Source organism: Crocuta crocuta, unplaced genomic scaffold (assembly GCF_008692635.1).
Source record: "Crocuta crocuta isolate KB4526 unplaced genomic scaffold, BGI_CrCroc_1.0 scaffold154, whole genome shotgun sequence".
In the NCBI taxonomy this organism is placed as follows: domain Eukaryota; kingdom Metazoa; phylum Chordata; class Mammalia; order Carnivora; family Hyaenidae; genus Crocuta; species Crocuta crocuta.
The window spans coordinates 15,894,896-15,921,757 of NW_027530545.1; the positions used below are offsets into that span (position 1 = coordinate 15,894,896).

A 26,862-nucleotide genomic window follows, 5' to 3' on the forward strand; every position below is an offset into this window, starting at 1 on the left:
CCTACGAAAACCACAGTAAAACTTTTTGAATTTGATTCCCAATAACTTAAAAATATTATATGGTCATTTGGGTACAGGCCAGGAATGATTTTATAATGCATAAAACCTCCATAAATTTAACCAAGTCATTTAGTTAATATTAAAATTATATCTGCCCTTTAGGAGAAGGATTACACTTTTTCAGCAATATATGTTTACTCAACGTATGTACTTTATTTTAGACATTGTGCTGAGCTTTGAGAATATAACAAAAAATATGTAAATGTCCAGATCTCTAAATAATTTGGCATAGTGAAGGGATACTGACCAATCCTGGCACTATTGTAGGAGTATAATGGTGGGCCCACCGATAGGTGGAGAGTGAAAAAATCCACTAGATCATCAAAGACACTCTAGGGTGAAGATGTTTCCATGAACTGTTTTGAGACTGATATGACTGCAACAATCATCTACAATCTCTGATTTGAAGTTTTATGTTAGTCTTAAGATCCTTATTACTCTCATTTGTGAAGCTTATAATAATAAGCTTGAACTCACCTATAATTGTGCTTTAATAAATGGCATTGGTGTCTCTTGTATATATTAAAATTCTGCAAAAGCTTACTTTAGGGCAAAAAAAGATTCTATTGTTTTGTAATTGTGAAAATACCATCCTAGGTAAAGGAGCTATTTAAAGGTCACAATTAGAACACAGATTTTAGAAAACATACTGGGCCAGATGCCTGATGGGTGTGGCTTGACAGGAAATGTTTGCAAGAAAGAGCCAGGTTCACCGCCTGTAAGCCTAAACCAGCATCTAATCCCAGGACAGTCCTGTTCGACCTTTCCCAGGACTTCTGAACCACGTGATGGGAGAAGGGTAGGGAGAGAGAAGGGCAGGGGGGCGGGGGATGGGAGAGGGAGGCTACTCAAGAGTTTACCAGAGAGACAGAAAAGATTTTGATTTGACCTTATTTGCAAATGATTGCAGACAGGGAGAAAGAAGCCATGACCAGTCAGCCGGTATCAGATGACTGGAAGACAGCTCCCTAGGTGTCTACCTCACTGTGTCAGTTGACAGCAAGGTACAAAAGCCCATGGAGTTGTGCAAACACAACGTCAGTCCAGTAGAAATTATATGAGGTGGCGTTGTAATCATTTGACTTGTAACAAAGAGCTCCCCTGCTCCCACCCCCAATTAAAAAACTTGTATCCTCATTTTTAACTGCTACTTACACCATCATGGAGGAATCATATCATGTTTTGCAAAACGGGAAGCTAGTGTTGTGTCCTTTCCCTGACTCAATTAAAGTGAACCTGTCTGTTAGAAAGCTAGATCCGTAGATCTTGAACTGCAGATTAATTCCAGGCTAACAGTGGAGATCTGTGAGTGAATCTCAGCTTCTATGTGGAAGTCCCCAGAAGTGGGGGAAGTGGGATAAAATCCCCAGAACAACTACCCCTTGAGAGTAGTAGAATTTGGTCCCTTTCATAACACACTGTAAATTAAGTCTTCCAGTAGTTACTGCCAACTTTTTCAAATGTTATTTTGAAATTTTTTTCCATTTAGTTTTTTTTATTCCTCTATCAGATAATCATTACTTCTTATTCAGTTCCATTCTGCCAACATACTAACTCCATTTTCCGCATCTCCACTGTTTTGTCTACTTGACTACTTTATTGACTACATTTTATTTAGGATTTAGGACGTTTTCCAAAGTGGCCTAAGAGCAAAGCCTAGGGAAATAAAAACTTGTGAAAGGTCCAGGATGTTACACACTGCCATTCAGATTTATATAGTTGGTTTTTGTGAATCAGGCATAGTGATAAGTGCTGGGGACATAAAGGGGAGCAAGACCTAGTAGCTGCCTTCAAGGAGTTTGCAAGAGGAAGAGTAAAGTATAAAATAATAATAAACAATATGAAGTCAAACTGAACTTTCACAGCTTACTCTTGGAAGAACATGGAGAGAGTTGACCCCAAATCTGATCCAGTGATGAAGTCACAATCAGGTGTCCCCTATATTAGGTTCTGTGGAGAATATAAGACAGTAAGAGGCATAAGTGAGTCATGAAAATAAGATGGTCACACATGAATATAGTTATTAAAATTAAAAGGCAGTGAACTGGAGTTCTCCAGAGATACAGAATCAGTAGGATAAATAGATGATAAATAAATAGATGGATTGATGGAGAGATAAATGGAAACTCAAAAAGCTATATTTCCAGGGATTGGTTCTTGTAATTGTTTTTAAGAGATTGGATAAGTTCCACCCACAACATCAAGAATAATTTCCTTTACTTAGAGTCAAACATATCTGCTCTGGAGAAAACACCAAAGGTGTGGCTAGACAACTTTTGCTAAAGACATTAGGTCTATGACCCATGGATTCAATCAACTATCTCAACAGAAACCAGGAATAGAGATACAGTTATCCAGAAAATATGTGTGGAGGGCACTCTTGTTACTGGCTTGGAACCCCAGTGAATGACACAGGTGACTGACAGGTCTTAAGAAATGCATACCACCAGAAATGTTGCCAGCCTGCACTGATGAAAGGTACAGGGAAAGGACAAGATGGAAAAAGAATGACTGAGAGCAGAGCCATGGATGCAAAGACCGGAGCTGACAAGACCTCCTTGGGCTTCAAAAGGGTGGAGCTACCACACCATCTTTTGCCTCTCTGCACCCCTCCTCCCGTGTTTCCTCAGTGAAACTCTGCCTACACTGACATAGAAATGCAATATATGGCATTTCCACTCTTCCTTGACTATTCTTCCCTCTTTTGTAACTTTCCTTTTTGAATGCCAACCTTTAGAGGTCAGGACACATTCATGCTGTTTCTTCCAGGCATTGTATTTGAGAAGTCTTGGTGTGTTCCTATCACGTGAAGCTCTTCATTCTCATTGAAAACTTGGGGGAGGCTTATAAGGACACACGGTGAAAACAGACAATACCACTCACCATTCTGAGGCTTTTCTGTCTTTTTTTTAATGTTTATTTATTTTTGAGAGAGAGAGAGGGAGACAGAAAATCCTAAGCAGGGTCCACACTGTCAGTACAGAACCCGACGCAGGACTTGAACTCAAGAACCGTGGGATCATGATCTGAGCCAAAACCAAGACTCAGTAACTCAACCGATTGAGTCACCCAGTTGTCCCTGAGCTATTTATTTCTTAACTGCAAAAGGACTTTTTTCCTATTCTATCCTATTATTTTTATAATATGTAAAATATGTATTTTATAATATATAATATATTTTTATGGCATAATATATATTATATTACATTATTTTTTCTATTCTATTCTATTATTCTATTTCTATTATATTATCAAAATAATACCTTGTGTGACTTTGCAAACCTTACACTAAATGAGACTGCCGTCTGCCCCGTTTCATTCTGGAAGTATGGTGACATCATAACACTTCGTAGCCCCCTACCACAAGGCGTCTTCAGTATTTGGTTCTAGCATGTTCATAGTTTAAGAGCCCCCTTTATTCATCTTACTAATACAAAATGAAATCTAAGTTACCTTTCACACCATTTCCCCTAAACATTTGCAGAAACTATGGAATGTGCGTGCACACATACGTTGATACACATGATATTTCTGTGTATCAGGGTGTGTGCGTGTGTGTGCATGCAGTTTTTTGCAGAGGTTGTGTCATTGATTTTCCAGATTACTGTCATCAAGATAAAATAGGAATTGCCATATTTAACCTTAGCAATAAAAGTACTGCCAAGCATTGCAATCTAGTTTTTTGGCTCTTACTGCTAAGATTTCTGTCTTCACATTTATGTTTCCTGTTAGTTCCTGTATCAATTTAGAAAAATGTAAAGGGTAACTATTAAAAGATATCTGGAAGGTAAAATGAATTTGCTACTCTCAGCAGAAAGGAAGGATGTCCACTGTTAAGCTTTCTTCTCCGAAGCAATCATTTGTTTTTCAACTTGCAAAATGAATTTTGAAATAATGCCACATTATGCCACAAGATATTAATAGGCACAATTAATATATTGATATATGTTTGATTCTACCATCCTTCTTTCCCTTTATGTCATTTTTCTTTTAATCTGTGGTGACAATTCAGTAATGGAGCCCCAGAAATACGCCTTTAAGGCAAGCCGTACTGCTCATCATCAATATAGCATTGTATGTTTCCCACCAGATACGTAATACCTGTTTTGTCAGCAGTGATAATACTCTGTAAAATTTCTACTCAGAGAAATGCTTTCCAAGATTCGTTTACAAGCAAAACAGTTAATGGGATGCTGAGTTTGATCATGACAGGGATTTTTTTTTCTTTTTTCTTTTTTTTTTTTCCCCTGCTGAGCAGGTTATCATTTTAGTTTTAACTACAGGATACAGGACAGAATTGTTAAAGCAGTCCAGTTATATATAAGCTATATGTAGGCATTAAAAATGAGGCTTTAGACCACCTTCTTCATTGGCTCTATAATTCTTTAGCTATTATGGGATCTGCAACCCACCTCTAAATTGTATAACAGTGGTCACTTTTGGGGTTCTTGGCTTAAACTAATAGCCCCAGTAAAATAATTAACGGCTAGCTACATGGACTCCATCATGAACAACATTATAAACAGATCTATTAAACAAACCAGTTATTCCTCCAAACTGGCACTTAGCAGTAATTGTCACTATGAAAAAACATTAATAAACACTTGCAGATATCCAAGGGGAGCAAGCCAGCTGCCTTTAAAAAATATTTGTACAGATCTGTATCAATTTATCTCTTGTAGCATATGCCATTCCTGTTATTAAGGAAAAGACAATCCTCCCTGTTTGGTACCAATCCACAAATTTGGAGCATTGAGTTCTTTCTGCCTGATTCTGGAAAGTCAGATATTTTTTTTTCTTTGATGAACAGAGGACTACATATTTTTAGTGCAGTGTAAAACCAGGATGTGGCCTTCCTTGCTAATGGTAGCTGACCTATTCAATCTAAGCATTGTGCTTTATGTATATTTTGTCAAATGTTTCATGGAAAAATAGTACAGGCTGTAAATATTTTATATTCAATATAATGACAGAAAACTGAAAATATCCTTTTGAGGTACAGACATCTCTTTGATGCTATGATCATGGAAAAACAATTAGATTGCTTTGTTTTACCTTTTATTTAGAGCATTCATTATTTCTCATGAAAATCATACATACCAGCCAAATTTGCTGTGTATTAGCATGTTTTTACACACCTAGAAACTTAAAAACAAACCTACATTATTTCAGAATATCATTATCTATCCAGAGCATACTTAGCTCATTATCAATCAACATTTATATATATTATATAAATTCTATACAATTATAGAAGAGGGTTATAACACAACTATGGCAAAGGTCTGACTGTCCCAGAACCCAAGAATATATACAGTCGACCCTTGAACAACACAAGGGGTTAGTGGTGCTGACCCCCATGCAGTCAAAAATCCATGTATAACTTTTGACTCCCCTAAAACTCAACTACTGATAACCTATTGACTGGAAGACTTGCCCATAACATACAGTTGACTGTTTTTTAACATATTTCGTGTGTTACATGTATTATATACTGTATTCTTACAATAAACACACATATTTTGTGTGTTACATGTATTATATACTGTATTCTTACAATAAAGTAAGCTAATGAAAAGAAAATATTATTAAGAAAGTCATAAGGAAGAAAAATTCATTTACAGTAATGTCTGGTATTTACCAAAAACTAGGGACCCACAGAGTTCAGACCCATGTTGTTCCAGGGTCAACTGTATTATAAACCTTCAGCGGCTCTTAGGAGGTTTCAGGGTGAAAGACAAGGCCTGCAAGGGTTGCCACCTGCCAGCACTCGCCCTCCTAATCAGGAATTCAGCACTGACTGAATGTTGGAGCCTACTTATGGTTAATAGAATTGGGCATCTACTTTCAGTTATAAGATGAATAAGTTCGTTGGGTCTAATGTACAGCATGGTGACTATAATTGATAATACTGTATTGTATAATTGAAATTTGCTCAGAACCCTTTCTTAAGGATTCTTGTCCCCCTCCCCCCCATAAGGTAACTGGGAGGTGATGGATGTGTTAATTAACTGGACACTGGGGATCCTTTCACTCTGTAAACGTGTATCAAATCATCACGTGGTACCCCTTAAATATATTACAATTTTGTTTGTCAATTATACCTCAATAAAGCTGGGAGGAAAAAGAAAAGGAAAAAATTAACCTTTCACTGGAAGAAATAGAACTATTGGCTTATAATGTTATCACACTCTCATTAGTAATTATAAACAAATCAATATACAATTTGGAACAGGACAAAAGGAATATAAATACAAAGATCGATTCGTTTTCTTGACACTGATTCATTCATTATCATCCATCAACTAGTAAATCTTGGATTTCATTTCTCTCATCAGAATAAAAGCATTAATTACTCAATTCTATTCACTCCCTGAACTGTTGCTTCCCTTCTAAAGGACTAGCTCTCTCTCCTTCCTGTTATACTGATGTGTGTAGATAGAGATAGAGATATAAATTTCCAGGACCTCGTGACAATTATATACAAGTGAGATATTTATGTATGATTAATGCTTCTTTTCCCTACTCTTCTGCAAATCCCATGAAGGCAGGAACTCTGTCCCTTGAGCAATGTGCTCCCAATATCTAGTGCATGAATGATGTACCTGGAAGGCATTCAATAAATACGTGTTGAATCAGTGATTAAATATGAACATGTGCATCTGGCCATGGTACCGGGTCACCTCAATCCTCTGGACTACAGAATTCTCCTTATTTTGAGTGTCCTGCCCTCAGACTCACCTCACTCTGATTCACTTTCTACCTCACAACCTCCTTTTTCTCTCTCAAGTGTAACTCTAACCCTTCCCCCACCACACACACCATTTTACCCTGGAGAAAATGGTTGTGGCTTACCCAGGATGATGGGTCTATAAATGACAGTGCCAGATTATCATCCCAGGATTCCTGACCCCGACTCCTTCCAGCATATCAAAGCACTGTTATTTCCATATCTAGCTGTTCCCTGACGTGGTTTTTAACCTATTCTGATAGAGTTCCTTGTGCCTGCTTCTTTCATTCATTCCTTCGCTCTTAGAATTGTTTTTCTGCTTGGGCAAATTCAGCTGCTGAAGGATGTGCCAACAGATTCTCTTCTACAATGCACAGACTTGCTTGGGACTCTCCATTTCTTTTCCCAGTCCAATCATTGGCAAGTGCAGTATAGGAGTAGAGTTGCCATTCATCTGATTGTGGATATAGGCAAAAGTCAGTGAAGCAATAAATTTACTCTTGCAGAGGTAAAATAATTTTTGTAGGGGGCACCTGGGTGGCTCAGTCGATTAAGCGTCTGACTTCAGCTCAGGTCGTGATCTTATGGTTCATCAGTCCAAGCCCAACATTGGGCTCTGTGTTGACAGCTCGGAGCCTGGAGCCTGCTTTGGATTCCCTCTCTCTCTCTCTCTCTCTCTCTCTCTCCTTCTCTCTGCCCATTCTCTGCACTCTTGATCGTCTCTCTCTCACTCTCTCAAAACTAAATAAACATTAAAAAATAGTAACAATAAACTAATTTTTGTGGAAATATTTCCAAGCTGTTTTAGGCTCCCTACTTTCTTAAACGAGGTGTGTTAATGTCATCCAGTCTGGTCTTGCTAAGTTAGGAGAACTGTATATAGAAACAGTGAGCTTCAAGGGCTAAGCTTTCATTCCTTAAGAAATCCAAGCCTCTCCTACTCCCCTGGTGCCGTGTAAGTGAAGAGTGAATGGGTGCTAAATAAACATGTCAGTTACAATTGTTAAATACTGGACTAGGACAGCCAGGCTGGTGGAGTTATCTCCCCACTGGCATTTCTTCAAATAAAAACAGCATCTGTTAGAAGCACTATAGAATAGAACTCCCTGGACCAATAATGGGATGGGATATATTGAATGGAATTTGAACCCCAGAAGCTCAAAGCTTTAAATGCCCTTCACTTCCTTTCTGTTATTTGCTGTGTGTAAAGAAACCTCCCCTCTTCTCTACCCTAGCACTATAGCGTACAACTACAGGGAAGAAGCAAAGCTATGGCAGATGGACATATAGAAAAGGGTCATCCCATTATGGCAAAGGTGTCTCTGTCCCATATCCCACGGGAGACCAAGTAGTATTCATGGTGGTGTAGCACCTAGAATACTATGAATATACAACACTCTTTTGTGTTCTATATTCTATCAAGTACAGTGGATGGGCTCCAAAACTAAGAAAAGGGACATTTGAATCTGATACAGTCGGTGTCTAATTCTATGTAAGATATTGATAGAACAAGCTCTTCTTCTTGAGCTACCAGGTATTGAAATGGATGCAATTTTTAGGAAATTAATATTAAATTAAAATAAAATAGCCAATAATGAGGACAGACACATTTATAGCTCCTAATATTGCTGAAATACTTTATAAGTAGTATATGATTTCCTAAACAACTCTAAAGTTATTTTAGATAATTCAGGGATGCACTAGTTATAAATTGAAATGCTTGAGAATGCCTGACTTAAAAAATAATAATAATCCTAAACCAAGTGGCACTGAATTAAAATAAGGGCGCCTGGGTGGCTCAGTCAGTTAAGCATCCGACTTCAGCTCAATTCATGATCTCACAGTTCATGAGTTCCAGCCCTGCGTTGGGCTCTGAGCTGACAGCTCAGAGCCTAGAGCCTGCTTCAAATTCTGTGTCTCCCTCTCTCTGCCCCCCTCTGCTAACACTCTGTCTCTCTCTCTCTCTCACCTTTCAAAAAATAAATAAACACTAAAAAATTTTAAATAAACTAAGTTTATGATAACAAAAATGAACAATCCTTATGAAAATTCTGAAAGGAAAACTTATTTTTTTAATGTTTATTTATTTTGTGAGAGAAAGAGTACACGCCTAAGTGGGGCAGAGGCAGAGAGAGAGGGCGAGAGAGAATCTCATACAGACTCCATGCTGCCAGCACCAGAGCCCGACACAGGGCTCAATCTCACAAACAGTGAGATCATGGCCTGAGCCAAAATCAAGAGTGGGAAGCTTAACCAACTGAGCCACGCAAGTGCCCCATGAAAGGGAAACTTTGAAAAGAAAATCTTCTCTCCCTAAGCCAGAATATTAAGAGTAACATCCATAGTCATGAAGTGTGTTGCTAACATAGACCCGTGAGATGAAGTGATAAAAATAGTACCTTACCTCTGTGTTCTTCCTCCCTAAACCTGTAACTCCAGTGTAAATATGAGGAAAAAAATCAGACAAACTCAAATTGAAGGACATTCTACAAAATGCCTAACCAGTACTCTTCAAAACATACAAAATGTCATCATAAACAAGGAAAGACATAGAAACTGTCACAGCCAAGACAAGCCTAAGGATTCATGATGACCAAATGTAATGTGGAATTCTAGATAGGATCCTCAAGTAGATAAAGGACATTAAGGAAAAATCAAGGAAATTTGAGCAAAATATGGACTTTAGTTCATAATAATGTGTCATTATTGGTTCATTGGTTGTGACCAGTGTGCTATAATGTAAGAGGTTAACAGTATAGGAAATGAGGTTCAGGGTGTATGGTAACTCTGTATTACACAGGTTTTCGCTGTAAACTAAAATTATTCTAAAATGTTTATTGAAAGATACATGACAAATGTAGTTTTTAAAAGGATCTTCTGATACAGTATTTGCAGATAAAGATGGCTTTTAGTTTATAAATTATTTCCATAATTTGTGACAGTTCTCACATCTGCTACTATAAAATTCATTGCAGCTTCTTTGCCTCTTGGGAAAAAAATGCATTTAATTATCAGTGAAATTCAACTCCAGCTTGTTATGATGAATGATTTGAACCTGTCAGCTTCTTTCCCCCTAAAAACAAAGAATTGAAATGAAATACAGTCTTCTTCCTCTATTCCCTTCCTTCCACCTGCTTCATTTAATTGATGAAGGTTTGAGCTTTTATTAATCTTTTTGAGCTCTTCTGTAAGATGCAGAAAAAGCTAATATGATATTGTATCTCACTAATGTGTGTGCTTTGTGAAATTGATACACCCTGCCAAGACATAAATTACTTAAACTTTGATAAATGTGTGGAAATCAGGGAATGTTCAAACAGATAAAGCACAGCAATTTCTCTTTTTTCTCCCTTTTAAAACTCCACTTGGTGCTTGCAGTTAAATGTTTTTTGCATTATTATTGAAATATGATGGGACAAAAGACAGCAGTGATACCGATGGAGTCCCAGCAATTACAAAAGTAACCAGAGGGATATAGCCATGTGTTTTGTAGATAACATCTAACAACGTTGTCTTGGGCAGAGCAATTTGCCAACAGGTTCAGAACCACCTGCAGTCTCTCCCAGAATGTTGTAGCATGGAAATTGTCTGTTCAGGAATGAGGGCGCCCGCCAGACACTTTGTACTTTCAGGTCCCTTTGCTGACTCATTCAGCAGGTTAGAATCAAAGATCCACAAACACATTTTGTTGGCAAAGAGAGCTCACCTGTGCCTGTGATCTGGCTATGACTCAGATGCCAGCAAGACTGGAAATAGGAGGAAACGATTGATTGATGTTCTGAGGTTGAGAAGGGTGTTTTCTACTCAGTCATTAATTTATCATATGGCACTGAACAAGTTGCTTGATTAACCATTAATCAGTTTCCTGGAGGCCTGAGAGTTCATACAACCCTCTGAAGACAGTTCTTGAATAGGAAACATGGTATTATCCATTGGGCCATGCAAGAGCCATCAGTCATTGAATGCCTCTTGCCAGAGATTGGGCTCTGTAATTTCCATCCAGTCTTTCATTTTGTCCTTACAATCGATCAACAAGGGAGATATAGGCTCACATCAGACACTTAAGTGAGGGGTGTGAGGTCATCAGGCACCAAATCTCTGTGCTTTTTCTACCATGCTGATTCTATACTGGGAGTGTGTGGATGAGTGTGGGGTAAGGTTATAGAACTATATATACTATAGTTATAGTCATCCCTCATTAGGTCTCTGAGGTTAAGCATGAGCTTTGGGGACTTAGATCATACAACACTCTTTGTAGACCTGCTTTAGGGGAAGGTGCCCTCTCGGCAGTGATGTATTCATTTTAAGAATATATTCCAGGGGTAAGGCCAAACAAGCTATGCCAAAGGGAGAGTGAATTGGAAGAGGAGGTACAATTGTCTGCTCATTAGGACAATTAGCAATATACTTATCCTTTTAATTACACTCTTCTGCCAATATATCATTATCTAATAACGTTTTGAGATTTGGGTTTATATTTGGAAGTCAGTATTTGTGATAACTGTCATGTAGTTTAAAGTAGTAAACAGATAAGCTTATACACAGCTTTTCTCAACTTCTTTAATATTGCTGTCAAAGCAAGCTAGAAATGTGATGGTCTAGGGAAAAGCAAAATAATTAAAATATATTTACATCTACTTTTTATCTAAGGAACTGTCCATGAGTATTTTCATGGGAACAGAGGCCAATTATAGATCTGTGCTGTAGTTAAATTGTATTATTTTTTATATAAGCCAACCTTAAAATCAAGAGCTCCTTGAAGAAGTTTGAATCTGAAGAGTACTGTTTAGACTACATTTTTTAGAAATTAAATTACATTTTAAGTTCATAAGGGAACTCTTTTCTGAAGAGTTGAAGAGCCTTTCTAAAAGCAAGTAATCACATCTAAGTTATCTGCTTAATAAGCTTAGATCTGTATTTTTTTAAACACACTTATTGTTTAGGGTTAGTCAACATATGTTCAGGTCAAGTTGTTACAACACAAATTACTACAAAGAAAATCTTCATATTTTTTTAAAACTCAGTAAATGATCATTTATTATTGTTATTATTGTTCTTGTTATTATCATTTAGCAATCTCAGAACTATCACAGCAGAAGTCCTAGAAATAAGAGGATTTCTTAACATCTGTCTTATAATGGCTTCTACAATGAATAAAAGTCCAGTACCAGTTAACTTGCAAATTTACTTGTCATTGAAAGATGGGTTCAGTGTTTATAGGTTTCCAATAATGGAAAAGTAAGGAGGAAACCAGGCCAAGCACTAAATGAGAAAAAATGACCCAGGCAGAAAAAATTCAGGAAAATGTATAATGTAAAACAAACATTTTTAGGAAGAAAAAAAAAGATCATGTTGCTGTTGGTAACAAAAGATGTTCTCATACTTCTAAGTAAAAAAATGTTTTTGAATAGAAAATGGGTCTTAGTTCTACTAGATCGGCAACATGGTGCATAAAAGTAAGAACTGAGATTGCTTAAAAACAATTTGGAAAGGGAAAATGTCAGAAGGGATTTACCCTATGAAAAGAGAGGAAGGAAGACAGGAGTGAGGAAAGAAGTTTGGAAGTTGTACCACGTAGGGGAGTAGAGGTCAGGAAGTAAATTTCTTGTGTACAAGATTCTAACAAGTGGTAGGTGTGTCTGTCAGCATTGACCAAGCAAGGCACATCTTATGAAATACTGAAAATGGATGAGAAACAAATAATAGAATCTGGGCAACAAGAATCGTAATCACAGAGAAGAAATTTGACCTTGATCAGCAAGGGGTTTCTTATCTGCCCACGTGTCCTTGGATGTCTTGCTGGGGAGAGGCTGGCCACATCAGTTGGACTAGGCTGCATCCGTCAGTTCTCAGAAAACTCAGGTCATAACTAAAGCCAGTACTGAACTCCATGGGCTATTACCCATGGATTTGAATGAGATTTGTGCACATCATAATTAAGAGTATTCAAAATCAGAAAGCTAGTTACAGTATCAGAAACACCCAGAATATTTTGAACCAGAAATCCAGAGTAAGGATTCTTCTTTTCCTGGTGAATACACTAACTTTTCAATAACAGCAAAGGAAAGAAGTATCAACTCAGGATTCATAAGCTCCTAAGAAGGTGGCATGCATTTAGGTTCTCAAAATAGTAAGAATGTGCATTACATCAATTTGTCCTTCTATCAAACCTCAGTAATTTAAGGGAAAAGAATTTTTAAAAATACTAGACATGATGAAGGAAAACTAATCAGAAACAAATATATATATTATGAACCTCACCTNCCAAGTACAAAAAAGGGGAAAAAAATGCACACATATATTGAAGTCCTTGGTTTCCAACTCTAAAGTGATCTTGGGAACAAGGTATAGGTGCAAACATTTTTACACAAAGCTTTATTAGAACTTCCAACTTTTATGAATATATAAGAGATAACCTCATGTTATAAATTGTACCATACAGTGAAGTGAAATATTTATAATCCAAGCTATATCTTTCTCTTTTCTCAAAATTGGATTGAAAGTAATAATTTTTTGTAATGATCTGAGACTAGTTTTACCAGGTGCTTTGCCAAGTTTGAAAGGTTTGGGAAATACAGTTCATAAATACAGCTTCACTTCTTTCTCATCCTTTTCATCATGCTGACAGTTTTCTGGAGAATCATTACCAGAGTGGTTTGTGTCATTAGAGATAAGAGGCTATCTGTGTTTCCACCAGAAGCCTCTATTTTCCGGACTTCATAACTTATCCATAAATATTCACTCCAGGCAACAGTTTCGTATATTATGATTCTGTCCCTCAAAATCAATATTGACTTAACTAAATGATTTTTAGAAATTATGAGAATTCTTACACCACAAAGAGAATAAAAAGAAAAATCAGACACAGCTTAAGTTCTATGTTTCAGTGGGTGGGATCTGAACCACGTTCTGTGGAATCCATAAAACATTTGTAGCCTTTTAAACAATTCTTTCGGGGTATATAATTCAGTTGTAATAACATTTGTTGAATAACATGTAGCCTGTTATTAATTAAAAGTATACATTTGCAATTTGTTTCTGTTTCTCTAAAGACCAGAAAATTTGAAATTATAATCTTTCAACTAAAATTTTTGTAGAACTTTCTATTACTATTCACACTCCTTTTTTTGTTACAGAGTTTGAGATGGAATTACCAAGTTATGAAATAATATGCATAAGACTTTGAATATAATAATGCCCTTAATATTTACAAATATAAGAACTTATTAATATTTTATAATATTACCATTTTTATTATCAACATTACCAATATTATCAATATTTTATAATATAACGATCCATTAATAATGGATCTTTTCTAGCTTCTTAGTAGAAACCATCAGCATTCTGGAGTTGTCGTCTACCTGAAAGAGAAGACCTCACAAATTGAATGCTTTTTTGTTTTTGTTTTCATTTTTTTTTTTAACAAACTGGATGTTTTTATTGAATGAGATACCAAAACATATTCCTTCCTCCTATCTGGAAAGATAGTATTGTAAAGATTAGGAAGCTGAGACTAAAACCACATCAACCCATTAAAATGAAATACTCTCTTCCTAATTACATTTTAATTTTGGTACTCACAATGTTACGGTGTTTGAATGAAATGCTTGTCTCGTTCATTACACTGTTGATCCCAGCTGTGTGTGTGAAATGCTATTTATCAAAAATTGAAATAATACTGCAAGCATTTCACCTGTGCTTTAGCTTTAGTGTGTATGCTCAAAGCATAACCTAAAGTTTATTTCTCTTTCTTCTTTTCAAACAGCTATTTTGTGACAGTAAGAAGGTGGTCCGTGCCACAGAGGGGCTGGATTGGGAAGACAAAGATGCGCCTGGGACATTGGTTGGAAACGTGGTGCACTCAAGGATCATCAATCCTCTGCGCCTGTTTGTTAAACAGTCTCCAGTCCCAAAGCCTGGACACTTGGCGTATGCGGACAGCATGGAGAACTTTTGGGATTGGCTGGCCAATATCACGGAGGTTCAGGAGCCATTGGCAAGAACTAAACGGAGGCCAATAGTAAAAACGGGAAAATTTAAGAAGATGTTTGGATGGGGTGATTTCCATTCCAACATTAAAACTGTCAAACTCAACCTCCTCATCACAGGGAAAATTGTCGACCATGGAAATGGAACCTTCAGTGTTTATTTCCGACATAATTCCACAGGCCTGGGCAATGTTTCAGTGAGTTTGGTACCCCCCTCCAAAGTGGTGGAATTTGAAGTTTCCCCGCAGTCGACCTTGGAGACCAAGGAGTCCAAATCTTTCAACTGTCGCATTGAATATGAAAAAACAGACCGGGCGAAGAAGACTGCCCTGTGCAACTTTGACCCATCGAAGATCTGCTACCAGGAGCAGACTCAGAGCCATGTGTCTTGGTTGTGCTCCAAACCCTTCAAGGTCATTTGCATTTACATTGCCTTTTACAGTGTTGATTATAAACTTGTGCAGAAAGTCTGTCCCGACTACAATTACCATAGTGAGACTCCATACTTATCTTCTGGCTGAATTTTTTCCACAGTGATGTAAATGAGGGATGAATATATATTTAATTAGAATGACCAAGAACCAATCCCAGCTCCTCATGATAAAGGATCCCTTTTGTTTCTGGCAGTGAACTTTAGTTCCCTATTAGATTTTCAAATTAAAAAAAAAGAAAGAAAAATAAACCTCTTTAAATGTGTAATGTGTTTGTTTTGGTACCTTAATCTAAAAAGTCAAAGTATGTCTGAAGCCATCGCTCCCTTGTAGGATGGCTAAGTCCTAGAAATACTGTTGTTTCTCTAAAAGAAGCATCAATGGTAGCAACATGTAATGAGAAAGAACTGAATTATGCATGTGATAAACATTGCTCTTGAAATGGGCCTGCCTTTGAAATATGTTTTGGAAGGTTACCTTAAAAATAGCAGATTCCATAAAGTAACTGAAAAGATTGTATTTGATAGAGAATTCACATTTCTGACATCAATTTCTTGTTTTTATTGTTGTCTTTCTCCCCATATCTATGCTGTTATTGATAGGAGATTTGAAGGGGTAAAATTTGTTTCAGACCCCATGTATGAAGTTACAGTGCCACAGTGGAACAGAACACATTATTATCTGAGCTTGAGTGGGATGTGACATAAACATCATCCTGAGGATACTCGTCTGAGTAGTAATATTGATGGGTTGGGAAAGCTAATCTGGTTATATTTTAAGTCAGTCCCACAATAATGAAGGTCATGATGTTTTTAGATTCTTTTACCAAATTCAAGGCTGTGAGATTGCCAAAAATACCATTACATCTCTATTCACTCTATAACCTATAGCTTTATTCTATTCATTTGATAGTGTGATTTTATATACACATATAGAACAGCTCTGAAAGTGGTTGTTGCCTAGAGGTTAGAATAGGGAAAACAATTGGAAGTGGACTGACAAAATTTCAGGATTATGGATTCATTATTTCTAGCCTCCCAGATTCAGTTTTCTTTGCGTATAGTTAATTATTTGAATGAGGGATTGAATTCTACGTGGAAATAAAGAGTATATTTAAACATTACTGATTAAGTGCTAACAATGAGGACACCTGATTCACCAGGCTTTTGAATTCACTTAAACATCAATGTATCCTCACAGTTGGTGTCCTTGCCATCTTCTCTGAGGGGATGGACAGCCATCCAGCCATGTAGAACCGGATGCTCTTTGCATTAGCCCAAAAAGGGGTGTCTGGTTGGCCAGTAATGTTTCTAGAACTTGTAAGATTCATGAAATCTTTTTATAATAGGTGTTAACTTTATCCCCCCACCCTTTATTTGTAAAATATCAGTTGAAGTAATACATTAAACTGAAGGAAGACCAGTCTCACCAAGAACAGTGCTTTTACCGCATTGTTTAACAAGCCAACGGCTCTGTCCTGTACTTTGCTTCTCCATTCCTTTCCTTTTACTGGTGATCTCTGTACAGTGTTTGATTTTGTCTTTTGTAAAAATTGTACTAGGCTTAGTGTGTGGTAGTACAGGCTTGACATTTTTGCTCTGAGTTCATCAGGTGCTTTTGCAATTTTGTGGTCAGTGTGAAATATTTTGAGGCATCTTTTTATTTTCATCTAGAAACAAGATTAAAATACTATTTATTGTAAAATATGTGGGAACCATATATGTATATATACTTAGAATTTTCTGTGTACAGAGAAAGTATGTGTACACATTTCTATGTAAATAAAAATAATTTGCTAAATCTGTCACATGACTTCAGGGTTGTTTTTTTTAAGACTCCTCTTGTTTCTTTTCTCATGAGGGGTGTGTGTGTGTGTGTGTAAACAAGTGAGCGTTAAGATTTCCCTTATGTACATATTAAATAAAGCACTTCGGCTATGAAGATTTTAATGTAAAATAAAAGGGTAATTCACATAAAATATTTGACACATAGTCTGGTACCTGATAAGAGCTCTGTAAGTGTAAGCTTCCATTATGATTGGAATAATAATTATTATTACAGCATGAAATATAATTAAAAACTGATATTCAAATGTTGAGTGATATGAACATATCCATGCAAAGGGAAAAATGTAAATTGGTTTACGCAATTCTTGGATTTTAGCAGGGTTTGTGGAAAAGAAAGACAATTTCCTTAGGCATATTTTAATTGGAGTAGAACATATGCCACATACATTTTTAAGTCATAATTTTATTTCAAAGACTACATAATTGTCAGTAATGGTACTTGGCATCATATAAATCAGATCCCATTTAAACATGCAAATGCATACATTTCTACAAAACCATTTTTTGTCTTTGAATATTGCAGTTGAGGAAAAGGACATTCATGTTAGCTAACTTTACACTCAATTATAAATTCATCAAAAGTTAGAGTAGACCCTTTAAAAATAAAAAAAATAAACTAATAATTGTACACTTGAAACTACTATAATGTTTTATGTTTGTTAATTATGCTTCAATAAATTTTTTTAAGTTAAACACACACACACACACACTCAGCAGAAATTTAATCAGGGATATGTCAGGCATCTTTCCAGGGTCTCTCCATGCTTACTGCTTACTAGAAAGCAAACTAGTTTGAAGACCTTTTCACCCTTCAACAGAAACAGTCTTTTTACTCATCACACTGAATCAGGAAAGAGACCATATTTCCATGACTAAGAACAATGTGATCATACCAGCCACAGTCTCTATAAAATCTGTGGAAGGGAAATGAGAGAAAGAGCCTGTGGACAGCATGCAGCAAAGCAGCAAGCAGTACAAAAGAAACAATTTTCTTTTTACTGCTTGGCACTTGGAATTTCAATACATTCTCATGATTAGAATAACAGCAACAATAAGTGTGGTTCTCTGATATGGCCACTCAAAAGAGCACCTGATACATATTACATTATATTCTTTAATCTTCGTTCTACAACACCTTTCTTGTTTTTGTGACTCAGATGCCACATGCCACATTTAGGTGTGATTGCTACATATTAAACATTCCACATCTGCCTAATTCTGTCTTCATTCAAAACATGGTTCTGCCAGGTTGGGACTGCCATTACAGCTTCAAGAGCCTGTTGTTCAGTGTGGTGGACAGATAGGCAGTGTTACTTCTAAGCCTGTGAGAAACACAAAATCTCAGGTCCTACCCCCAGACACCCTGAACTGGAAGTTTTCCTTTTTAACAAGATCCCCGTATGACTTTGTATACACATTAACAACCGAGAAGTATTTCCCTAGAGAGTCTGATCTGATTTAGTGGATGTGCTATAGGGATTATACATTTTGTATAGGTAATCTGCATCTTTCTTTTAGCCTTTAATTTTTTTAAAAAACCTTTAATTATAGTTGACACACTATGTTACATGGATTTCAGATGTACCACATAGTGATTCAGCTTCTCTATACATTATGCTTCGCTCACCACCAGTGTAGCTCCCATCTGTCACCACACAGTGCCATTACAATGTCATTGACTATAGGACTCTACATTTTAAATAAGCATCCTAAGTTATGCTCTTTCAAATAAGCTTCTGAAAATAATTTCCCCCAAAAAGTAAAGGGATCAGACCCCTTGAACAACAAAAATTACAGTAATAGACTGATAACCAAATAAAGAAAAGTAAACAACCCGATATTAAGATATAAAAGAGTAATATTTCAAAGAGTGCAACTTACCTATTGTCTAATTCAACTCCTTCATTTGACAAAAAAGTAGACCAAGACCCCATGAGTAAAGAACACTCCCAGTATTAAGTGACAAACCTGCCTGAAATACAGGTCTCCTGACTCCTAATCTCAAGTCTTATGTTACAGAAAGATAAATTGAAACAGATATTCAGGACAAAACAAAAATAATTGTAGTGAGTGTGTAACAAGACATGATCTAGAAGCTAAACTAAACATGAACATGGCTGGAAATGCTCTCCTTCCAAAATCTTCAGAGTTATAATTTCCTTATGAACATAAAATTTTTAAAAACTAAAACTATAGAAAAATAAAGTCAAGATACAGCAGTCATATCCAAAGATAAGAGTCTTGGGATATATTAGAGGTACGACTGGGTAAGAATTAACATCAGTAAAACACTACATTTGGCAGAATTTTCCAGTGATTTCAACACAAAATATATTCCCATAAAATTAGTAAATTGTGTGAGATACTTTAATTGCCTAAAGGTCTGATTTTACCTTATATAGAGTCTTAAATTAAGTAGTTTATAAAATAGAGGATGGAGTCATGCATTTTTATTTGCAGTAAAACTACAGTTAACCTTAGCTTAATTAATCATAACTTTAAATAAATGGAAACATAGTATGTCCAATTGTAAGAGACAAATTATAGGGAAACATTTATAGGAAAATATTAAAGATCTTTTTTTCACAAAATATCTTATAGAAGATATTTCACGGTCATTTCATATTTGCCTTCATCTCCTGCCCCAAACTGTGAGGTCTGGAATCCTGGGCATATAAATTAGTCTGTTTCATTTTTAATCTTCCCTTTTTTTCATCCAGTTCAGCTCCTCCATAAATAGTATGTAATCTATCCTCAAAAAGAATGAATTAACTTCTTTGTGTCCTCCCACCCCCAGACACTGGCTCAAAGTATCTGGTATAGAGTAGCTACTTGATCAATATCTGTCACTTGATTTTTTAAAAAATTTCCTTTGCAATACAGAGATTATCCAAAACCACTCTACCCACATAAGAGTTATCATGCACCATTTCAAACATGAACACATTACTCCAGCTGAACACAATACCCATTGAAAGCCAGCTCCCAGAACCACAGAAAAGTAAAGGCGGAAACAAGTTTAGAAATTCTCTGGAATAAGTTTTGTTTATTAGATAAAGAAATGGAGACTTAACAACATGGTTATTACTGTTCTTCCTGCTTGGTTAAAGCCATTCATTCTCTTTTTTTATCCCTTCCCAATCACGGATGTTCCCCACATTTGCAACAGAGACTCTCAGCTGCCCACCAGAATGGACCTTCCTCCTTCTCCCATTGCAAGAGGAGGTCAAGTATGTGGCTGGCCAACTTGACCATTCCCCTACCTCTCATGCAGCAAGCTACAGTTAATGGAGTGTGGGAGGAAGGGATGTCTTCATTCCAGGAGTAGACTCAAATAAAAGTGCTCTCAGGCTTCTCTGTACTCCTCCCTTTGGCTGTCTCAGGGAGATGCCCTGAGGGTCCTGAGATGCTAGACAGTGAAGAAGTAAAGCAACTGCTAGTCTGAGTGTCTTGCCTACCATGGAGTAGAGCCACGCAGCTAACTGAAAGCCCATCCTGGACTGCTACATAAGAAAAAAGCCAACATATCACTCTCAAGGTAACCAAACTATTAGTATGGATTTGTTACTGCACCTCAGCCCTACATAACGAACACAAACATTGCATAAAACTTCTCTGTGAACTTGAGCCCACTTTGATCTGCATCTGTTTAAATTGTGTCTTCGAGTCTAAGCATTGCACTAATAATTCGGTACACACACTTTTAGCTTGCCTTATTATTTACACTTCTTCATAGGTCCTAGAAAGTAAAGTAAGTTCACCAAAGCCAGACATTACATTTTGTACTTAATTGAATGTCTCACAATGCCCAGATAAAGCCATTGCCTTTTAAGTGGTATGTACATGATAAGTTGCACTCAAAGGTAACATAGGAAAGTTATACTAAAAAAAATGGTTTCCCAAATAACTCATATAAAATACTGATGGGAAATTCTTAAAAGATAATGAAACAACAATTTCAGAATCATGCTAACTCTGCTTCATCTACTGAGACAGGGAGGAAATGTATATGTTTTCAATTTTTTTTTGTTAGTAATCCACTTACATGGATTCATAATTCCAAATTTACCAATACAGTAAACAACACAAGACCTATTTCCCAGCCATTTTCTATAGCCAGCCTTTTCCATCTCTAGAGAAAAATCATAGTATAAACATCTAGTATATTGTGAAAGAGATATATTAATATGTTTTGGAGTGTTTTAGATGATTAAAAATGTTTTCTTCAGTTTTCCAAGATGCTTCCTTTGGTGTGTATTTTGAAGCATTATGGTACATTTATCTGTTATTGTTTCCTTTTTTAATTGAATAAGTCACTTTCAAACTCAGATTTTTAAAATTAAAAATACTGCTCATAATGCCATCACTGATAAATTAAATCTATTTATTCTTATATTTTCCTCCTCATCTTTATCCATATATATCTGTGTCTGTACATATATATATATATGCATAGCTTTTATGTAGTTGTAATAATGCACAGCATAGTAATTACTAAATAGGTCATTATATCTTATGTATAAAACTCTTGACTGGAATAAAAAGACACTAAGAACATTTCCTGAATTAACTATGTGGGAAATAGCATATGGCTCAATATGAACTAAAAAATGGGATACCTAGGACTAAATGAAAAATAGGATGTCCTCTGCCTTCTGTCTTTTTTGTCATCTACCCTATGACAAATAAAGTGTAGAATGACTGTAGTCCCTGAAACATAAAACAGTTTTGCAGAACTTGCTGTGTCAAAGCATATATTACAAACTTTAATTAAGAGGATCCCACTCATAGTAGACTCTACGAAGCCAACTCATTCTCAGAGCCTCTGTGGCATCTAATGTGGTAAATGGAGCCTATCATTATTGCAGTCCCACCCTCCTCACTTTCTGAAAGGACCATGTAAATTATAGCATTATATAAATGAAAGAGTCTTTACAGAGAAAGAGCTAATGTTTATCGATGCCTACTATGGATCCAAAACCATCCTAAATACTTTACAAATAAGCAGAGTTTATAGTTAGTGTGACCTGGATTTAGGACTTGAATTTGTCACTAGCAAATTCACACATAGCTCTGTGAACTTGAGCCAGTTACTCAACCTCTTTGAGCTTGGATTTTTTTCATCTGCAAAATGGAGGTATATGCCTGGCTCATAGTGGTGTTGAGGTGAAAGTAAATACCACATGGATTGTGAGCAGTAAGGGATGACAAGAACCTTAAAGCACAATATCTTTTCATTGTTTTTTTTTTTGCTACTGATACTTCTTATACATTATAGATATACCAAAACCAGTGTAAACAATTAGACTTCGTTGTTTTCATTCAAAATCCATCTCTACACTTACCTGGTATGTCAATGAGAATATCCTTATACCAGGCTCAAAGCTGTATATGCAGGTAGACTGGTAGTTGGACTTCTCAGGTGTCTTCAGAGAGATGTCTACTTAAGGTGTATTCTTTCTTTCTGTATTTGAGAAAAATTGAAAGTTTAGACATAGTGTCTTACATAAAGAAAATCAAAGATTTAAAAAATAAGACATAATCGTCTTCATAACATTCATAATATAAAGCCCAGATTTCTTTTAAGTAGAGAATAGATATTGAACTAAACAAAGATAAACTCATTTACTTAATTAATAAATGCTATTTAACAAAATAATCATCAGAAGGGGAAAACATAACTAAAATGATGTCCAGATGTACTGGGCACCTAGGGAACCTAGTGGGTGGTCTTGCCAGCCCCTTCTTTTCCTAACAATCTTATTTAACATATCATAGTCGATATGGTAATATTGTTGGATCCCAGCATCTATTTTGTACAATACAACCTTTCCCATTGGATTGTTTCAACAGCACTAGGCATGAGCATCTCTTGCACACTAGGCCAGTCAGAAGCTTTCTCTAGGAATTCAGACTTAGGACCAAGAGACAGTTCATTATGGAATATTCACCTAAAGACTGTTGGCCATAATTCACATAAAGACTGTGTGTTTTCCAACACACAGGTAAAGAAGCAAATGAAACGATCCTACAGAAGGAGAAAGAAGGAAACAAACAGAAAGGAACAGAGAAGAGAAAGCAAGTCCCAAGTGTACTTAAGTCTCTCATTCTGGTTTATTTCCAGGGCAGGCTGCAATCCCTGCCTTTAGGCTCAGTAAGACTACTCAATATATCATTGTAATAAATGTCCTTTTTTTCCCCTAGAGATAAGTGTATTAGTCAGAGTGCCCACAGAAAACAGGTTGCCCAGTCTGAAAATCCTGTGGGAGAAGCGTATGTCCCCACTCATTTGACTTGAGGCTTGGTTATGTTACATGCTTTGGCCACTTAGATGTGAGTACACTTGACCTTTGCTCTATCCATACAGAACCTTTACATGTAATTGTGGGTGTTGGATTGGGCTTTCCCTTGAGTTTCTCCCCTCTGTCATGAAAACATCATATTCTTTCAGCCAGGGATCTAGAAAGAGAAGACACCTAGGATCTGAGCCACAGCTGACCCAGAGTCCTCATGTCGCCTGAGCAAAATCACCTGAACAAAAAGCAACTGTTTGTTCCCAGCTGAAAAATGCCGTGATGAACCCATAGATGCACAACAGCTAGAANACCTGAGCAAAATCACCTGAACAAAAAGCAAAAGTCTATCATATTAAGCTACTGAAATTCTGCACCTGTTTGTTCCCAGCTGAAAAATGCCGTGATGAACCCATAGATGCACAACAGCTAGAAGCCATTACCATCATCAGGGTAAAGAAAGAGTATGCTGACAGCCAGTGGGGATCTGGAGTAGTGAAGAAAGGGCTGCCTAGCCTGGTGGGAGCTGTGGTCAAAAGAATGCAGCCACCATTCAAAGAAGAGCAGAGGGAGGAAATGAACATCTAGATCTCTCTCTCATCTTACGCTCATTCATACCTAACAGCGCCTCCCGTTGTTAAACCAAGCCAGAAATCAATCAACAAGATGGTTGAAAATGAGTCTCCAGGGCTCAGCATCCCCAAGCATAGAGCAGCACAGTGGCACATAGTAACCGCTAGCCAAAAGGACAGTGAATGGATGGAGAGAAGGAGTAACAAGTGTAAAATAAACCAAGAAATAGCTCAAATAAATTTATATTACATACAACTAAGAGTCCCCCTAATGTGAAAGATAAATTTGGCTTACACAAAGAATTAGCGAGAGAAACATCATGATTTGAGATAAATCTCTCAATAAAAAAGAACATAAGCATGCTACTTGTAGACTATACACTACCTTATTGTGGGAAAACAACTTGATGGCAACAGGAATCACATTGTATTAAGCAGATTCCATGATGGTATGTTCCACCTACTTTATATGTTATGTAAGTACTTGTTCAGGGTGATGATGGTGGTGATAGATTTGCTTTCCTTCCAGCATCAATTTAGGTGGTGTATTTCTATTTTCTCAATTATACAATGTAGAAGAAAACTTTGTACTGTAGTACCCAAAGATTTTAGGTAAAGAAAGACAGAGAGCGTTATTTTGCAAAAGACAATCCTGAGATGCGGATTCTACAAGTGATTTATTCTGCTACGTCATGGGAAAATAAATGCCCTTTCCAACTGACCGAGACTCTTTTCATTTGTCAACTATTGATCCCCTCCCACAACCTCTCTTCTTAGCTCCATGATTCTTCTAGAGGTTAAACCAATGAAGCCCAGTCCCATTTATTTCTTCCTACTTTATGCTGTGGTATCACCATCGATAACATCAGAGCAGCCAGCCACTCATCTTCAGTGAGCAGCACAGTGGCAGATACTAGCTAGAGAGAAGCTTTTAGAGGTTGTCCAGGCATTTCCTTTCAGGATCCAATAATATAAATTAAACCTTAAAAATAACTATGGAATGCATATTTTAAAAAATCAATGTCTTTGAATTTTATGTGTATCTACAACTTCATTGCCCCTTTGTTTGCCATTCTAAGGAAAGTAGGAAGAGAAATCATAATAAGCATCAGCGTATTGCATGCAAAATAGGAGGCTGGTGGGTCACAAGAGGGAGAATGAGGGGAATCAGCCAAATCAAAAGTCAAAGAAAAATGTCCATGACTCACAAATGTCATGCTTCTGACACCTTTACTTTTGGTTTCTCAAATCCTACTAAAGAACTTTTTGTTCTCTAAAGATTTGTACTTATTGTTTCTAATTCAGGAATCACTACTTCCTATTTCTGAACTATTGTTCAGAGATGCTTACCTCCTCCCCCTTCCATCCTCCCATGAAGTTGGCATGGGCCTGAATACCCCAGGTGTCAGATTCCTCCACAAACACTTAGAATATTCAAATATGAGCCTATATAGTAGAAGCAAGAGGCCGAAAGAAAACATGTCTGTCTACATAATTGCTTTTGGTTCCTTTAGATAGATGAGTGATTTTGTCATTTGAGAGATATCATTTAAATTGTACTTTGTTGTTAGACTGGAAGCTACATGATTAAAAGATATGTTTCTTCTCAATTTCTTTTCTGGTCTATGAAATGTTAATAGCAATTATCTGCTTTTAGTGGTGCTTGACCGATATTGTTAATAAAGCAGTAGACCGGTCTATCTCTCTATTTACTGATGCTCCATCATGTCTGAGAAATGACTTAAGATGGCACATAGGAATGGATATTTTTAAAAACACAAACTAGTATAAATCAAGGATAGCAAATGAGTTTTATGCTACATGAAACTTTATTGTTTGCCAAAAGAGGCCCAGATAGGGCTAATGGCTAATAAAATGGCTAATAAAGAACGAGTGGCACAGTCAGTTGGCAATGTCTACCATAAGTGTGAGAGGGGAGAATAATGGATATGCCATCCTGTTTTTTAATACATGATCATGTACTAAGGTCTTCCCAAATATGACGACAAGGCAGAAGCCATAAAACAAAAATGGATAAATTTGATAACTGAATTTTTAATATTGAAACAGACCACACAAAAAAGAGAAAAATAAATTAAAAACTATAAAATTTGAAAATGTTTTTTTAAATTTAAGTATAGTTGACACACAATGGCGCATTCATTTCAGGTGTACAACTTAGTGATTTGATAAGTTTATACATTATACTATGATCATACCATCACATCTCTATTACAACATCATTGACTGACAACACTTATTAAATAAGTGTTCATACCTTTTAAGTCTAAAGACCTCTTCTAGATAGATAACCAAATTATGGTCTTCACAATTAAATATGGGCAGAGAACATTATCAACTGCACTGAATACAAAACCTAACTTAGAATGGCTTAAGGGAATAGAGGATCTATTTTTCTCATGTCACATAAACCTGGGGGTGAGCTATCTGGGGCTGTTATGGAAGCATCATGATGTAATCTTGCCAATAGAGACAAGGAAACTATAGAAAGGAAGGAAGAAATGAAGGGAGGCATGGATAGGAGAGGGAGAAAAAAAAATCGGTCCAAGGGGGACGGCAGGAGGAAGATTAGGAAGAAAATGGCTAATAAATATATGAAACAGCTTTCTTTTTCATAATTAAACAAATTAACACAAATTAAGGTATTTTTTCACTTAACAAATGAGAAAATTTTTTTAAAAATTAATATTCAATTAAAAAGGTATACAGGAAAGAAAACTGCATAGTCTGCCTTTCTCAAAGACAATTTGGAAATATCTTCAGAAGTCTTTATGATGTTGACCCCTTTATTCTTGGACCCTGCTATTGGACTGCTTAGGAGCAAGTCATGGATAAGAGCAAAGATCGAGCAACAAGGATATTCACTGGAGCACTATTATTAATATGAAACACCAAACTGAAATTTTCAAAAAAGAAA

General features: G+C 36.4%; 1 protein-coding gene and 1 long non-coding RNA gene across 3 annotated transcripts in view; one reads left to right on the forward strand and one right to left on the reverse strand.

Moving 5' to 3' along the window:
• Positions 1 to 16,922, forward strand: part of NXPH2 (neurexophilin 2) — a 109,634-nt gene extending 92,712 nt beyond the window's left edge. The window contains exon 2 of the mRNA XM_077767815.1: positions 14,559 to 16,922. Within this exon, the coding sequence (XP_077623941.1) occupies positions 14,559 to 15,302 (744 nt within the window). The 3' untranslated portion in view covers positions 15,303 to 16,922. The remainder of the gene's footprint in view (positions 1 to 14,558) is intronic.
• The window catches only part of LOC144234461 (uncharacterized), a 133,209-nt gene that overhangs the window by 74,281 nt on the left and 32,066 nt on the right, over positions 1 to 26,862 (reverse strand). For both annotated transcript variants that reach the window (XR_013335958.1, XR_013335959.1), the window contains exons 3-4: positions 22,405 to 22,523; positions 1,931 to 2,010 (exon numbers count right to left, since the gene is read on the reverse strand). This is a non-coding gene — a long non-coding RNA (uncharacterized LOC144234461). The remainder of the gene's footprint in view (positions 1 to 1,930; positions 2,011 to 22,404; positions 22,524 to 26,862) is intronic.